The sequence below is a fragment of the Tiliqua scincoides genome, chromosome 1 (genome assembly GCF_035046505.1).
Source record: "Tiliqua scincoides isolate rTilSci1 chromosome 1, rTilSci1.hap2, whole genome shotgun sequence".
NCBI classification, from domain to species: domain Eukaryota; kingdom Metazoa; phylum Chordata; class Lepidosauria; order Squamata; family Scincidae; genus Tiliqua; species Tiliqua scincoides.
Genome location: NC_089821.1, coordinates 201,389,544 through 201,404,441, shown reverse-complemented (window position 1 = coordinate 201,404,441; position 14,898 = coordinate 201,389,544). Strand labels below are relative to the sequence as shown.

Sequence of the window (14,898 nt, the reverse complement as noted above, 5' to 3'; positions counted from 1 at the left end):
AGGAGGTTGCACATACACATCATGGCTTGTAACCCATAATGAATTTTTCCTCCAGAAACTTGTCCAATCCCCTTTTAAAGGCATCCAGGCCAGATGCTGTCACCACAGCCTGTGGCAAGGAGTTCTGCAGACTGACCCCATGCTGAGTAAAGAAATATTTTCTTTTGTCTGTCCTAACCCTCCCAACACTCAATTTTAGTGGATGTTCCCTGGTTCTGGTGTTATGTGAGTGTAAAATGTAGTCCCATACAGCTCTCCTGAACTATGGCAAGGCAGTGCAAGGGAGAAGAACAGCTCTTATGGAAACTAGGTTATGTAGCTCTGACTGTACAACAGGTCAATTATAATAATCTATATTCAAATTCATTTAAGAACTTAAGAGCCTGCTCATTTTCTTAGTCTGATGAAAAGAGAAGCAAAAGATAACAGTTGCTGCTATTAAAGATACAGTGGGTCCTCAATTCATGTAAATGCAAGCATTTGGTAGTATCTTAGCCAATAGCAACATTGCATATTAATTGTGCATATTGAAAGAATACAGCCTTGTCCTTTATTTTAATTACAACATTGTGTAAACTTATACAATGCCCCAGAGTACAGTAAGCATCTCTTAGAGAAGGAAAGTTCTTAGATTCACATTAATTTCACCATACAATGGTATCTCTGGAACAGATTACCATTGCAAAGCAAGGGGTCGACTACATTGATACTTCTTGCAGCAGCTATTCATGGTACAGCACTCTGCTGCTATGCTTTAATTCCTGATTTCTTGGTTATATGTACTCCTTTCCTGTCCTTCAAGTTATTTATTGGCATAATTTCTCTAGCCTGAATTATTAGGTAGGGGCAGATTAGGCAAGTCTACACAGCCCTGAAACCTTTCAGAACTGAAAGCCACCTAACTTGGATATAGCCACAAGTTTTTTTTAGTGATATTGGATAAGCCTGCCATTTAAAAAGTGAATGGTAAGCATACTTAATTTAGTAGTTTTTCTATACCACATACTGAATTCAGCATTGGATTGCCTTAAACACATTCCTTAAATTCACATTTGTCAAGTAGGGAGGCAGGGTATCAATTCTTCCTTCATATCTTTTAAGGCATTTCACTCTAGAAAGGCTTATGCAGTTTTACAAACACTAAATTCCACCTTCACCTTGGACAGCTACAAAGGAAACAGGCTCAAGAGTATCATACTTCCTTTTAGAGCAGGGGTGTTCAATAGGTGGATCGCAAGGCAAAATGAGTAGATCACAGAGTGCCGACCCCCCCCTCAGGTGCCTCTGGGAGGAAACATCAGGAGTAAGGCCCATTGTACTCAATGGGGCTTACTCCCAGGTAAGTGTGGCTAGGATTGCAGCCTCACAGCCTAATCCTAGGCATGTCTACTCAGGAGTAAGTCCTGTTATACTCAGTGGGGCTCAAGGTACACCAACATACATTGTACACATAAATGTTATGTTATGATGGCGCGAACATTGTAAAAAAAAACTCTGGTAGATCTCCGGGCCTTGCTGGGTTTCAAAGTCGCTCTCGAGCCAAAAAAGTGTGAGCACCCGTTTTAGAGATTTCTCAGAAAAGCTTTTTCTGAACTCCCAATTACAGGACATTGCACTTAAGTGAGAAGGTCTGTGCTTCATTTTTTATCAAATGCATTCATGTAGAAAAAGGTAAAGGGTGCAATACTGGGTACTGTGTACCTGCAGTTTTCAAATGCTCAGGGAGTTTGAAACCCACAGTAAGTCTTTGGGGCAGGGGGAGGCAGCCTTAAGGGGAGGAGGCAGGGACACAGTCCCCAGGATTGCCTTGCAGCCTTCCCTGAGTGTGGGGAGCCATGCACCTCCAGGGCAGTTTAGCAGAGGCAAGGCATGATTGACCTGGGGATCATGCTGCTGCCTCAGGCTGGGGCATTGCAACACCCCAGTTTGAATAGCACTGCTGTATGCCAGATCAACAAAGCACCACATTAAGGTCTGGTCCCTAACAGTTTTATTTAAACAAAGTTGTAAAAATAGAAAACAAAGTACAGAAGAATAAAACTTGGAGTGCTATGATCTCCTTCCAGTACACGAGTTACTCAAGTCAGCCATACATTAGGACCAAAGTGAACAAGAAAAATCTTATGAGTTTAATATAGAGCATTGATTACCTGGTATATTCTGAATACATATATTCAACAGCACTAGAAGTGTAATGAAATAGTGTGAACAACTGTTGATGGTTTGTATCAAGCTTAAACTGCTCTTTGACCAAATTTGTGGAAGAGTGATAGAATTAATTGTTGTAGGTTCCACATTCACAAAATGCCATTTACAAAAGAGATCCTAAATAAATAGTTTTAATTATCTAACCCATTGTTCAACAGTGGCATATCAGTGTCCATTGGCACAGGAGCAAGTTCACACAAATAAAACAGTGTAGCTTCACTGGCTTCTGCCTCTGTCAATGGTTCTAGCCGAACAAGTTTGCTTTGTGTTGGCTGAGGATCCAGACTACTTTCCAGGAGTTCATCTACTTCTGGTGGCTTCTCTACAGATGCAGAATTTGTAGTTTCAACTGCATTTCCTGGATTTCCATCAAGGAATGCAAGGAGCGGAAAGGCAGTATACTGAATGAGCTGTTTATCTACAAGGCAAAAAATAAAACCACCAATTAGTAATTACAACTGCCAGAATTATAACAATTCAGTTAAACTATAGTCATTTGTTCCTATAAAAAAGAGGCTGAAACACACACATTAGGAACAATTGTACAATACTCATCAGAACCCATTACAATTCAATGTCCAGGCTTGTATGAAATGCAAGAATATTTGTTCATTTTATTCTGCTTAAGTAAAAATAACCTGATGGAGTTTTCACAAGAGGGCTAAATCTAGCATTCTTCTACATCGAGAAGTTGTATACCAACCTGATTTGGGGTTAGAATTAGGTACATCTTGTGTAGCTCGCTGAGTGCTGTTATCCTTTGTAGTTTCAATTCCCTTTGCCTCCATCTATGGAAAGATTTTGTAAAGTATAATATGGTAATTGTACAATCAGAAATAATTTGGAAAGTGTTAAAAGATCAACTTACAAGATGCATCATATGTCTAGAAAAATGATAAATGTAGCATACTGAACCAAGAACTGCAACAAGCATACACTCAGAAATATCTAGTAGTTAAGACAACTACCTACATTTCTAATGTTTGTGTCTTATCTTTATTTTCTTGTTCCCACTAAATACTTATTCAGATTACAGTATAGTATTACAGTTTAGGAACAGAAATATTTAAAGCACTGCAAAATCCCCATTTCAACTGACTGAACAGCTAGATCTGTTCCCACCATCGCCCCCACAGGAATATCCATTTTGAATAGTCTAGAACCATGGATATGTTATACTGTAATATAAACAGAATGGGCTACTTATCCAATTTCAGAACACTGGTTGTATCAAGCTATCTGCTGTTTGCTTAAGGGGTTTGTGTACACTAAGTGATAGCACAAAACTCTTGGCCACAGAAATCTCAGTAAAATCCTGACTTGTATATGCAATATGTTGCTTGTTGTTGCATGATTTCTTCAGCATGTGCAACCACATGCCATCTTACTTTTCATATGTATCTTAAGATACCAACTAATGAAAAAGATGCATATGTAATAAAATTACAGTACTGAAAAGCAAACCAATACAAATAGCAACGTTCTTAACAAAAACCCAGTTTAAAACCTACAAAGAAAGCAACAACTTAACTGGCCCCAAAAGTCTGCTGGTAAATGACACCATTGTTACCCATCACTGTTCTTATTCAAACTTACTTTTGCACTATTGATATGACCTGTAGGATTCATCTGCACAGAACTTGAAAAAAGCTGAACAAGACAAAATATATGTCAAGTTTTAAACTTTTATTTTCCATGTGTAAACTTGTTGATTTTAAACTGTGACATTGATCTTTCACAACTGAAATGTCTACAGTGCTTCTCAAAACAAGGGTTAGGACCCACTACATGGGTCATGAGCCAATTTCAGGTGGGCCCCATTCATTTCAATATTTTATCATTACCGCAAGCACCTGCCTATAAGTCGATCCCACAGATAAGTGGAGGGCAGGTTTTGAGCCAACAATCATGGAATTTTCTATGACCTTTGGATAAGTTGGGGGTTAAACTTAGGGAGGTGTCTGACTATATAGTTTTGTCTGATTTTACCGGAGGCCAGATCCTGAAAAATAACCTACCACTAATTGTTACCTAAGAACTGTACAGTCTCTAATTTATTAAAACATAGTAAAAGATCATAAGATACGTTTTTATTCTTTTTAAATTCTGGTCTTCACCACCTTTTTGTAAGCACTATCAGAGTAAGTGCACTGTAAACAACCTACCAGTAAAACAGTGGTTCCCAACCTGGGATTCATGTACCCCCAGGGGCACTCAACAGGACCTTCAGGGGTACTTGAAAAGGAATGGCATAATGCAGCTCATGCTCCAGAATGGCTTGCAGGGCCAGCAAGGCAGAAAGGGAGGTAGCTAGTTGGCTGTGAAAGCCCCACCAATAGCTAGTTTTTGGTCATCAATTCATGTATGCACCAGTGATTGAAAACCAGCACAGTAGAAAAGCTGAAACATAATATGGAAAGTGATCAATCAGCCAGAATTTCTCAGCACACTTCTGGTACAAAGGCAGAGTCTTCTGTTCTTTAAACCAATTAAAAGGGAAAACACTGTGATGAATACATGAAGTCTGGGTCTTCATATGGAGGAGATGAGAGCTTGTATGATTAATTACAACATTTTGCTAATTAGGAAGGGTACAATTTATGGAAATGGGCTGCCAAGGGATATGCAAGTGAAAAAGGTTGGGAACCACTGCGGGAGATCCATGAATCAAATCCACCTTTAAGGTGGACATGAGGAGAACCATGAATCAAAGTTACCTTTAAGGTGTCTGGTGTGTTAAGCCAGAAGCTCTACATACAACATACAACCCATAACACATAACTGAGAGTGTGCAATTCAATTCACAGCAGAGAGATGAGATATTTGCAATCCTTTTTACTCAGAAGTAGACCCACTGCTTTCCATGGGTGTTATTCTTAAATAATGGTGCACTGAATTGTAGCCTGGGAAGGAGGGTCCCATCATGGTGTTTCAAAAAACAGACCTGCTTTGCAAGCATTTGCAAAGCAGAACCAGGCTGCAGCAGAAGGAAGGAGAATAAAAGGTTAACTTTGGCTGGAATGTCCCTGGAAAGTAACTATAGCAACAAAGGAGGTGCCTGCCTGAGCTGAGCAATAGCTCAGCTGAGAAAGGAAACTTTACAGAAAGGCTCTGCCCTCTGATTGACCTGGAGATAAGATGAAGTGATAATTGGAGCTTGAGTACTTGGTAAAAATTTGATGCTACCATGGTATGTGACTGCATCTGGGGAAACAGACTGCATTTGGGGTTACAGATCTGTTCTTTTAACAAGTTACTATGTATATTCTTTTAACAATGATAGTAAATGGAATTTACTCCTGCATAAATATGGTTAGGATTGCAGCCTAAGGTTGTTAAAAATTTTCCTGCTTGATGATGTCACTTCCAGTCATGACATCAGCACATCCTGGCAGATTCTCATTCTAAGAAGTGGGTCCAGGTGCTAAATGTGAGAGAACTACTGCTCTGGGACATACTCTGATCAAGTACCAACCACATTGCTAGAATTCACAATCTTTGAAATGTCAAGGTTCACACTTGGTATTTATCAATACAGATCTCCTTAAATGCAAAAATACTTTTTCTTCCACAAAGGCACTGCTAAGTAGAAGCCAGAAAAAAATGTTGTGAAATATTTACATCCACCAGAAGATCCGGGTCTATGCTGAACTGCCGTCCTGAGAGCATGGCCTGAAAGTCCTCTAAACTGCAATCAATACTCTCAAGGTAATCCAGAAGCTCAACCCTAAAAAGAGCCAGAAACTCCATGAAATTCTAATTTCTCTGAACAGTACTGTTACATGAATGAATCAAGGTGTACGACTCTGCATACTCTTAGAGTTCTTAGATGTTGCAAATAAATTCAAAGACAGCCCCAAGCACTTTTCCATCTGATGCTAGCACCAAGAAATCAGAAATATTTTTCTTGTCCAGGACTAGTTAGCAGTCATGTCTAGTAGCTTTTTCCATGGGGGTTAGAGATATACTGCAGAGTGTAGACATACCATATAGAACTCAGGAAATAACTAGGATTGAAATGCAACAGGTGTAGCATATTTCTTGGTCCCTGCAATAAGAATGGGTCACATGTTGAACATGACTTTAACAACTCAAAGCTTTAGATTTGAAATTTGTCATTAAAGCCAGTAAAGCTAAGAATGCATCTAGTTTGGAAGCACCTGCACAACTGCTACTGCATTTCTAACCGAAGAAGAAACATTTCGTAACCCATTTCTGCCCAGCCCAAAGGTGTATTTGATCCCCGTTGTGTATATGCAACGTTGGGCAGAAATGGCTTAAATTCCATCCATTATTTCTATTTTTAAAACATGGAAAAATATGGATTTCAAAACTGATAATTTTAAGAACACTACTCACTTTCCAAGAAGATTAATATTTTGTGAAATCACTCCATTTTCGCTGAGTATAGAGTCCATCATTGAGACTGGGTCTTCTGCAGTTAAGGTTGACTGGTTGTTTAACTGAACAGCACTGGACATGAGCGGACTTTTACCATCAGTGGAGGGGCTTACAGAGTCACTGGGTGGAATGATGACTTGATCAGTATTTGCATGTTCTTGAATTATAGGAGTGTAGTCATCATCATTGTCATCTTCTACTATTACAATGTCAGGATAATGGCTATAGCTGCAATACAAATAACAGGCTAAATTAAGTATGCACTATCTTTCCTTGGTAATTTAAAATCTATGAAACTATTCCCTGTTTTATAAACTACAAAAACATTCACTGTTCACATACTACATGTACACTATCTCCTTCCAAGTGATTGTGAGCTGAACACCACATTAATAAATCTATCTGGAGTTGAGGAAGGGATGAGGTCTAGAGATTTGCATTTGAGGAAGGTGGACTAGAGATTTGCATTTGCAACCAGTGGTCAAACAAGTGTTTTACATAAGTTATCAGTAATGTGTTCAACAATCCTCTTAGCCAACATGCTAGCTATCATTTAGTCTTTTTAATACATGCTCATGATATGTTCATATAGTGTACAATTCTACTAAATTCACAGCAATAGTTACTATGTACTCCAAGAATTAAAAATCTAACCATCCAGTGCCAATGCAGCCCCAAGGTAAGGGAACAAATGTACTCTTACCTTGAAACATCTGTGACTGTCCACACCACTCACAACAGGATGCAGTGCACACCCCATTGGCACAGCTGCATCAGTACTGGAAACTTAGATAGGACTGGGCCTTCAGTCAGCTCTCATCAGTTTATGGGCAGGATCCACAGTCTCTCTTCCTCTGGAGCATGCAACTCTAGATGTTACCCAGGGAGTACAGTTCTACAATTTTCTTCACTCTTGGCTAGACAAGAAACTAGCTTTTACTGTTCTCACTCACTTGCAGGATTGATAAATGTACATTCTATGATGACTTGTGAAAAAGGAGGAGCCAAACTGTTTCTAACAACAGAATCTATGGAAGTGTAAAGACCACTGTGGCACAGTTTAATGGAGGAACTTTTCTACAAAGTAAAGTGTGCCCAAGCATGCAACACTTAAGTTTCTTACTTTGAGTCTGCAGCCGAGTCATCACTGGTTTCTGGAGTAACTGGACCCTTTTCTTCATCACCAATATCATCAGTGATGTCATAAATAATAATATCATCTGACAGCTGTTCTCTCTGCTTTAAACCATCAGCCCTGTTGAGTGGTACCTGTCCAATTTCAAGAACAAGTAGTTTCATAACAGAAAACACAAACATTAGCTACGATCATCTCATAATAAATCTAGATTTGGATTAGAAGGTACCAAGTTTTACTAGTGTCTTCAGTTGTAACAGGTTTTAGGTAGGCATACAAACCATGGTTTCTGCTAGCAATGGGTTGACAAAATGTCTGAATAGTCACGATTCTACCTCTAAAGCACATACACAACAGAAATGGGAACTAACCCAAAACAAAAGCAGACCAGCAGCCTTTAATCATAGTTTGCCAATATCTTTGCAAACTCTCAGCATTGTTTGTGTTCTTAACAATGGCTAATCAAAATTATGGGACAAGAACTCTATGTTTCACTAGTCATCAAATGGTGGGGAGAAATCAAATGGTGCACATGCATAAGTAGACCAGCCTAAGGGATTGCCAAGAGGTTGACAGCTTACAGAATAGATACTTTCAAAAGTAAAATAAAACTGGCTTGTTGCATTAGAGGCTTCCACTTAAAACCTTGCTTATTATCTTCCCCTCCCACAACAGAAGTTGAAAATTATTTCACCATATTCTTATTTTGTTCTTTACCATGAGTATAAGGAAATTGGGTCTTAACTGTGAATCCCCCTGCTTAGTGGTTCCATGGTGGTTCAGTTTTTGCATATGAGAAGCAGCAGGGATGGGAAAATCCAGCATGGCTTGACTCGAGTCAAGTCGCCGGCTCACCTCCCCCTGTGACTCAACTCGAAAAAGAGTCCTAATGGGGGCACTTTCCAAGTCACCCTTTAGTGACTTTAATGGACTTGAGTCGAGTTGCCCCCCACTTTAAAAAGCCCACTGCGGAAAAAACGGGGCTGCTGCCATGCTCTATGTATGTGTCCAAGTTATCTCTAAATCCTCACCTGATGTCAGGAGGGTGTGCAAGAGAGCCAGGCCAGAAGCAGCAAGAGGGAGGAGGGTCATGTGCAGCTGGGAGGCTTACCAGGACTACCAGATTCTTTGCAGCCCTACTCATAAGTAGTCCCACTGCAGCTGGTCATTCAATGAGGGACCCCACTCCCCATCAGCAATGGTGAAAAGTGTGATCGCTATGAATGGCCTTCTCTGCCTCCCTTCCCAGCCAATCATAAGGCAGGAGCCCCCTTGGGCGCCTCCTCTTGCCTTCCCTTCAGCCAATGGAAATACAAGACTGTCCATTCTTTGTCCAACAATCATCCATTCCTTCCTATCAGACAGGAAAAGAGACTGCAGTCCTGCCCCCCCCCTCACATTAACACTTTCCTGCCTCCTGGCTGGAACTTCCCTACTGCTCGCCCCTTGGAATGCTGGTCCCACAAGATTTTTCACTCTGTGAAAACAGTAAGAAAGTACACCCAGACACAGGCAGACTTGATTCAGCACACATGGGGATGAGTGCAGAGTCAGGGGGCCCCGACTTGAGTCTTTCAGTCTTCCTAGCGTGTGAGTCACCCAAAATCACACATTTTTTGCAACTTAAGTTCCCCACCCTGGCAAGCAGGGCCACATGATGTGAAGAACTAGAGAAAGGATTCCCCCTTGCTTCCCCAGATAGGACTAAGCATATGGAGCCTCTCTGAGCACCCACCAGAACAGGTTGTAAACCAGAAAATTATAGAATCAACGCACAACTCCTTTCTAACCTTTATTAGTGAAAAGTACAATCCACTGAAAAAACCTATGTACGTCTATCCAACTATCAATTAAAGAAGGCCTACAGGACTCTTACTTCCTATACCTACAACCAATGCAGTGGGCTCTCCCAAACCAACCAATTCACAAGTGTGCACATTTTGATTCAACTGGGGTGGACATTCCAAGTCACTCTGGAACCAATGAGAAAGAAATTTGCAAGATAGACCAGATTTCTCCATTCTCCAGAGTTGTATACAGTCTTTACAGGCGGGATATAGCTGAGTAGTGCATTCTCAGGTGTGGAGATCACCCCGCAGCCCCCTGCACCATCTTCTGCAGCACTCTCCAAAGGCAACAGCAGCCAAGGTGTGTCAATTTCATAACGCTTGGTAAAGGTGTACATTGAAGTCCAGGATGCCACCTTTCCAACTACCTCATGGTAGGGCAGCTGCAATAAGCTGCTCATGCTGCCAGTGCTACCACAATCCCCAGTTGAGCAACCTTCCTCTGGCCCTTATACGCCAACACCATTCATTTCTAATCCACCAAAAGGCAAGAAAAGGAGAAAACACAGAAGCTGAACTATTTAAATTAAATAAGACATTTCTTCAGCCTTCCTAAACACTTGAGTCTGGGACAGGTAAAAACTAAGGGCCCTGTGAAGCTCCAGGGTGTGCCAATCCCTTTCCCTGGAACAAACGGATTTTGGACAAAGAGGATGGCAAAATGGTATCTTCTGATCTATGAAAACAGTGAACCTAAGGAGTGATCAGTTCTCAGCACTACCAGAGCATTATGGCAGATGCATACCTCATTGTTTATGGACAGGGGATTGATCTCAGAGACTGTCCTGACAGACATGACATCCACTGGTCTACCATATTCAGTCAGCTCTCTTAAAGGTCAGGTGTCCAAGGGTTTGAAGGGAACATGCATGAGAGCCTTCAACAGTAGGTTAGAGTCCCAAAAAGGCACATTGTGAAAGGGGGGGGGATAGTGCCACTCCATGGAGGAACCTATGAACATGCCGATCAGATGAGATCTCTCTCACCCCTGTGATGCCCCAGGAGAGGTTATAGTCAACACCTGGTACTTTAGCATGCTGGCGCTCAACCCCTTTTTCAAACCAGACCGAAGGAACTGGAACTGGGGAAGACTGTTGGAGATCCCCACTTGGTCTTGGGACCCGTGTCCTCAGGACGCTCAGACTGCCTAGTACATGAACCATCCCCGATATCAGCTTGCTGAACTGCTCAGCATAGAAGAGGTGGGGTTGTGGGTCTCAGCCTCATCCTCCGATAGCTCACCCTCCTCTGCAGATGAGGCATGGGAGCTCCCCTTGCCCTGCTCCTGGAGGTGGGTTGCTCTGGGGTGACACTGCGCAAGGCTGTTGTCCAGTGCCTCTTAGGGGTGGGGGGTGGGGGTCTTCCTCATCCTCCAGGGTGGAAGTTGGGGGCCCCGTGGATGGATGCTCTTGGCTGCTGGTGCGCCTCCATGGCAGCAGAGACGCTGCCCTGGACCATGTCCTGGATGGCCCTGGAGAGCTCCCCACAGTCCAGAGCACTGAGCACCACGCAGGGGATGGGGGCCTCGGGAGCTCGTTGGGGGAGGCCATGGGTGAGGGTGGGACTTCCACCAGTTTGGGGGGGCTCACTGCTCCTCTGAGGTCTGGTCTGGTCTCGGGCTGGTGCATGGCCAAAGTGGCACCTGTGCACAAGGTCCTGTCCTCCGCTGCCTTCTGCTCTCCTCTGCAGCTGGTGGAGACGGCTTGAGCTGCTGGGCAGCCCCACTGTCGCCACAAACCTGCCTGTCGCCCCGCGGGGGGTGATCTTTGCGCTCTTCGGGCGCTAATCCAAGATGGCGCCTGCCGGCCATGGGGCGCTCCTGGAGGAGGATGCAGAAAGGAGTAAGCTCTGCGCCCCTGCAGCAGCCGGGGGAAAGCAGCTCCGGAGGCTGCCTGCGGCTGGAGCACTTGCAGGAGAGCCTGCTTCACCCCTGCCAGGTGTAGGGGGCTAGCGGCTGGAGCACTCCACTGGCTGCACAGCTGCTGCTGCTTAAAGGGGCTGCCCTGGGGTCGGGCGAGGGCAGCCCTGAGCGCTCCTGCAGTGACCAGCTGCTGCCACTTAAAGGGACTGCCCTGGGGTCGGGTGAGGGCAGCCCTGAGCATTCCCGTGGTGAGCGGCTGTTGCCACTTGAAGGAGGGCTGCCCTGGGGTCAGGTGAGGGCAGCCCTTGAGCCCGGGTTACTGGGCATGCGCAAGTTTAAGCGTGGAAGGGTGCCAAATTAAAAAATAGATGGGCTGCCTTACTCTAAAGCAGGCAGCCCCGAGGGAACCTCCAGGAAGGCAGTAGCCTGCTGGTGGAAAAAAAAGGAAGGTACAGCAGGCAGACTACCTGCTGAGAGGCTGGAGAGAAGAGGGGGAAAAAAGGAAAAAGAAAAAATTACCCTCCCTGCGTTCTCCAGTGGGGGGTTCAGCAGAGCTGAACCAACTCTGTCCTGCTTCGCCTGAAGGCTAGGCCAGTCTGGGGAGTCTAGGCAGCCCCTCCCCTCAGGAAGAACAAAAGACTCTGGCCTGCCTACCTGAGAGGGAGGAGCTACCCAGTTGTTAGGACTAAGACGGACATGGAGATCCCACTGGAGAACCAGGGTCCACATCCCAAAGCCTCCGAAAGGTATTTGGTCTTGCCATCATTTTTGAAGCCCTGGTGGAGAAATGAATAGTATTCCTTGAAGAATCTGCCATGACAGCAATGGACAGGGCAATCTTTAAGCTCATCCTTGGAAGTGCTTGCACATGTCTGCCTCAATGGAGGATAAGTTCTGTGCCCACAGAAAGATAGTCCCAGAGAAAAGGGAATTAGCCAAAAGGCCCTAACGGCAGCAACACAAGCATCAAATCAGGGCTAGTTTAATGTGTTTGTTGCATACATAATTCAAGAACCCTTCACTTCCCATTTGTAGGGCAGATGAACCCAAGGCTGAAACTGGGACATCCATCAGCGGTGTTGTAATTTAGCCACGAGGTAGAGCGACCAATTTAGGGGTTGACCTGCCCCTTGTTGGGAATATCCATTTCCTTTCTATGATGGTTTTTTAAAACTGCTCAGGAAAGGGGATTGCAGAATCCCAGAACCTTGAGGAAAGGGTGCCTTAGAAACTTTAGCTTTGTACCTGCTCTGCACCCTCCTTGTCCAGTTGTTGTGAAAGCTCCAGGACTGAGTACTTTGGGCAGAAGCTCTTGGACCAAACCTGAGCAGCTATGTGCTGGAAAGGGGAACCCTGAGTGTAAGCCTTGTATTGCACTTCCTGGTCAATGGACTCAGGTGCCAAAAAAAATCCCAGCAAGGCACCTTTCCTTCCTCCCTTTTGCCCTCCCTAGACACAAGCAGAAGGGAGAAACTTAAGACAATGTTTAGAGACCCCAGTTTTGAGAGAAGAAAAGGTACAGGGGAAGAACTCACCACCTCTGCAATGATGGAAGGCTAGCCCATGCTGGTTCTAACAAAAAAGCAGAGCTGGGACACTGGAGGAGATTTCCAGCAGCCAGGAGACAATGGCATCAGTTGCTTCTCCATGCTGATCTTGCACCAAAATGGGGAAACTGCTCCCCTTGGACCCTGCTTGTTACCAAGAGAAGGAACTTTTCACATGTAGAGACTGAGGTACCCTGGAACCACTGGAAAAACAGTTCAACTAAAGTTTTTTTAATTTTATTGTCAGCTATTTTATTCTCTTTACAGATCTATGATGACCTGTCAACCTCTCACCTTGCATAAACATACTTCAAAATTAACTCACGTGTTTGTTTTCTGCTGGTTCTTTGACTATCTGCTGAAAAACATTGGATTTTGGCGCTCCATTGGTATTCAGAAGCAATGGGCTAAATCAGAACAAACGTTTAGAGAAGAAAATTAAGATCTGAAATAAGGTACTAAAAAGTTGGTATTTCATGAAAGAGATAAGCATTCAAATTCCAAAGTTAATACTTGCCGTTTACGCTTCAGACTCACAAGTTGGTTATTCTGAACGAGAGTAACAATGAATTGTACAATCTGCAGAGGAAAAATAAGAGGGTGTTGTCAAAGTCTGAGCACAAAGGAGCATTTAAGTTTACAAAAACAAAGGAAAATGAAACAAAGATGACTCTGCAGTAAACCAAAAATTAAATAGTTCTAAAAGTAGAAATGCTATACTGAACCTAGTTTTATGAGTTCACAAGTGTATACTACCCTATAGTTCAAGCTCAAGGTAAATCTCAAACAACCAAGATGACTAGAAGCAGTCACTAAGTATCAAGCATTTATGCATCTTCTGTGAATCTGCTACTTGATCTATACCATTTAATCTAGCTTTGTTTACAGCAGGGGTCTCTGAACTTTTTGGCCAAAGGGCCGCATCAAATATCTGGTACAGTTTCAAGGGTCAGAAAAAAAATTAAATAAAATTTAAATAAATACATTAGAGATGGAACTAAGATGAATGAATGAATAAATGAATGGGTTCAAATGCCCAGGATTTCTCCAAGCACCAACATAACCTAAGAAATAAAGCACACACTTAAATGGACCCCCATTCCCTCACCCCACAAGTACAACTCTGGTTGTGTTTGGTCAACTGGGCCAGAGGCTCTCAGGGGATCAGAGGCTGGCTGTGGGCCGCATTTGCCCCCAAGCCGGGGTTTGGAGACCCCTGGTTTACAGCAACATTAAACCAAGTGCCATTCTTAAAGAAGAAAAAAACGCCCCACAACATTTTGAGGCCAAGTTCCCTGCTTATTAAAAAGTATATAATCTGGGTTTAACAAATAGAAAGTAACACAATGCAATAAAACACAATCAAAACAGCACCAGGAAGCAACATCAACCCTAAGACTCACAAAAGTTTAGCAAAAGTCTGCCAGGAAGGCAGGCCTTTAGACTACAATGAAAAGCAGACAATGAGGGGGCTTCCCAAACCTCACAAGGAAAGGAGCTCCACAAGGTGGGAACCACCACTTCTGCAAGTTATTGCACTACTGAAGGAGGTGGACCCACAACTTACCCCTTAAGGATCTTACAAGATGAGCAAATTCATGTAAGAGAAGTTACTCCCCAAGATAAACCTAAGGTTACATGGTCCTAGGCCTTTCAGAGATTTAAAGATTGTAACTGGCACCTTGAATCATACCTGAACACATACAGGCATAACCTAATTATCCACAGATTTTTCACCCTTGGTTTTATCTCAACATGATGAGAAGGGCCCTCTCAATTAAAGGAAAAAAATTTGTTTCACAATAGCCTTGTATGGGCAGCCAGCTGACAATCCATTAATCATTCTCTCTCCAGGCACTTAGAACAGTTTCATTCCAAGGCAAGAGACCCATCCCTTCC

The 14,898-nt window shown here is 43.2% G+C and overlaps 1 protein-coding gene across 3 annotated transcripts in view; it reads right to left on the bottom strand.

Moving 5' to 3' along the window:
* Positions 1-1,973: 1,973 nt before the first annotated feature.
* The window catches only part of HSF2 (heat shock transcription factor 2), a 33,150-nt gene continuing 20,225 nt past the window's right edge, over positions 1,974-14,898 (bottom strand). For all 3 annotated transcript variants that reach the window (XM_066614053.1, XM_066614062.1, XM_066614072.1), the window contains 8 exons: positions 13,517-13,578; positions 13,325-13,406; positions 7,733-7,878; positions 6,568-6,837; positions 5,830-5,935; positions 3,805-3,858; positions 2,912-2,996; positions 1,974-2,626 (listed from right to left, as the gene is read on the bottom strand). In XM_066614053.1, coding sequence (XP_066470150.1) covers positions 2,340-2,626; positions 2,912-2,996; positions 3,805-3,858; positions 5,830-5,935; positions 6,568-6,837; positions 7,733-7,878; positions 13,325-13,406; positions 13,517-13,578 — 1,092 coding nt within the window. In that variant the 3' untranslated portion in view covers positions 1,974-2,339. The remainder of the gene's footprint in view (positions 2,627-2,911; positions 2,997-3,804; positions 3,859-5,829; positions 5,936-6,567; positions 6,838-7,732; positions 7,879-13,324; positions 13,407-13,516; positions 13,579-14,898) is intronic.